The sequence below is a fragment of the Neopelma chrysocephalum genome, unplaced genomic scaffold (genome assembly GCF_003984885.1).
Source record: "Neopelma chrysocephalum unplaced genomic scaffold, ASM398488v2 Primary Assembly neopelma1_58564, whole genome shotgun sequence".
Classification (NCBI taxonomy): Eukaryota; Metazoa; Chordata; class Aves; order Passeriformes; family Pipridae; genus Neopelma; species Neopelma chrysocephalum.
This window is the reverse complement of record NW_020904006.1, coordinates 1-883: the sequence shown is the minus strand read 5'-3', so window position 1 is coordinate 883 and position 883 is coordinate 1. Positions and strand designations below refer to the sequence as shown.

Here is an 883-nt window from a genome sequence, read left to right as displayed (position 1 = left end):
GGAGATGTGGGAGTGAAGTGAGAACGACTGGGAATGGACTGAGAGGGACTGAGATTGAAGTGTGAGGGACTGGGCTGGACTGGGAGTGACTGGTGTGGCCTGGGAAGGAAGCGCTCGGGCCTGGGAGGCTGAGTGGTGGTGAGGGAAGTGTTTGCTTTGGGTCTGCCTGGCAACTGGAGCGTCATCAGAGACACGCGCTGGGATTGGCTGAGAGGTATGGGGTGATTCCCGGAGAGGTTTTGAGGGGCTCCAGGGTCATTCCCGGGGCAGAGGCCGGGGGGACCCGCTCTGCCCCACGCTCACCTCTGCGGTTCACCAGGAACGGGGTGGACAACTCGTAGTTGTGCCGGCAGACATCCACCTGAGCCCGTACGTGCTCCATAAATTCTGGGCGGCTGTTGAAGTACCTGGCAACCTCCTCCCCATATGAGGTGTCCCCCACAAACACCCCCACATCGCTGTCGAAGTGGGCGTACTGCTCCCGGTTGTAGATGCCCCTCACCACGAGCCTCACCCGCTCGGTGCCGTTGATGAAGTGACACTCCTGCTTTACCATCTGCTGGAACACCTCTGTGTGTGCAGGACACGGGTCAGGGGGTGCCCCGTCCCCCCCCATCATCCCCCAGCCCCCCACAGCAGGGTGGGAGCTCAGGGGGTCACCCCGGAACCCCCTTTCCCACCCCCCTCTGCCCCACGGACGCCCCAGCACCGGCTCTTGGCGGGGGGGGGAACCCCCCCATCAGCCCCCCGGGGATACACAGGGGGGTTGGGGACACCCCCAATGCCGATCCGATCCCCCCAGAGCCCCAGGGAACCGCTCCAGGGCTCAAGGGACACCCAGGGACCCCCATGGCACCCCTCTGCCTGCTCTCCCACACCCCCT

General features: G+C 64.8%; 1 protein-coding gene across 1 annotated transcript; it reads right to left on the bottom strand.

Moving 5' to 3' along the window:
• Positions 1–303: 303 nt before the first annotated feature.
• On the bottom strand, positions 304–570 carry LOC113979172 (class II histocompatibility antigen, B-L beta chain-like; the record flags this gene model as incomplete). The annotated part of the gene is made up of 1 exon (XM_027706640.1): positions 304–570. A coding segment is annotated over one exon (267 nt), but the record flags the coding sequence as incomplete, so codon positions are not given.
• Positions 571–883: the final 313 nt, after the last annotated feature.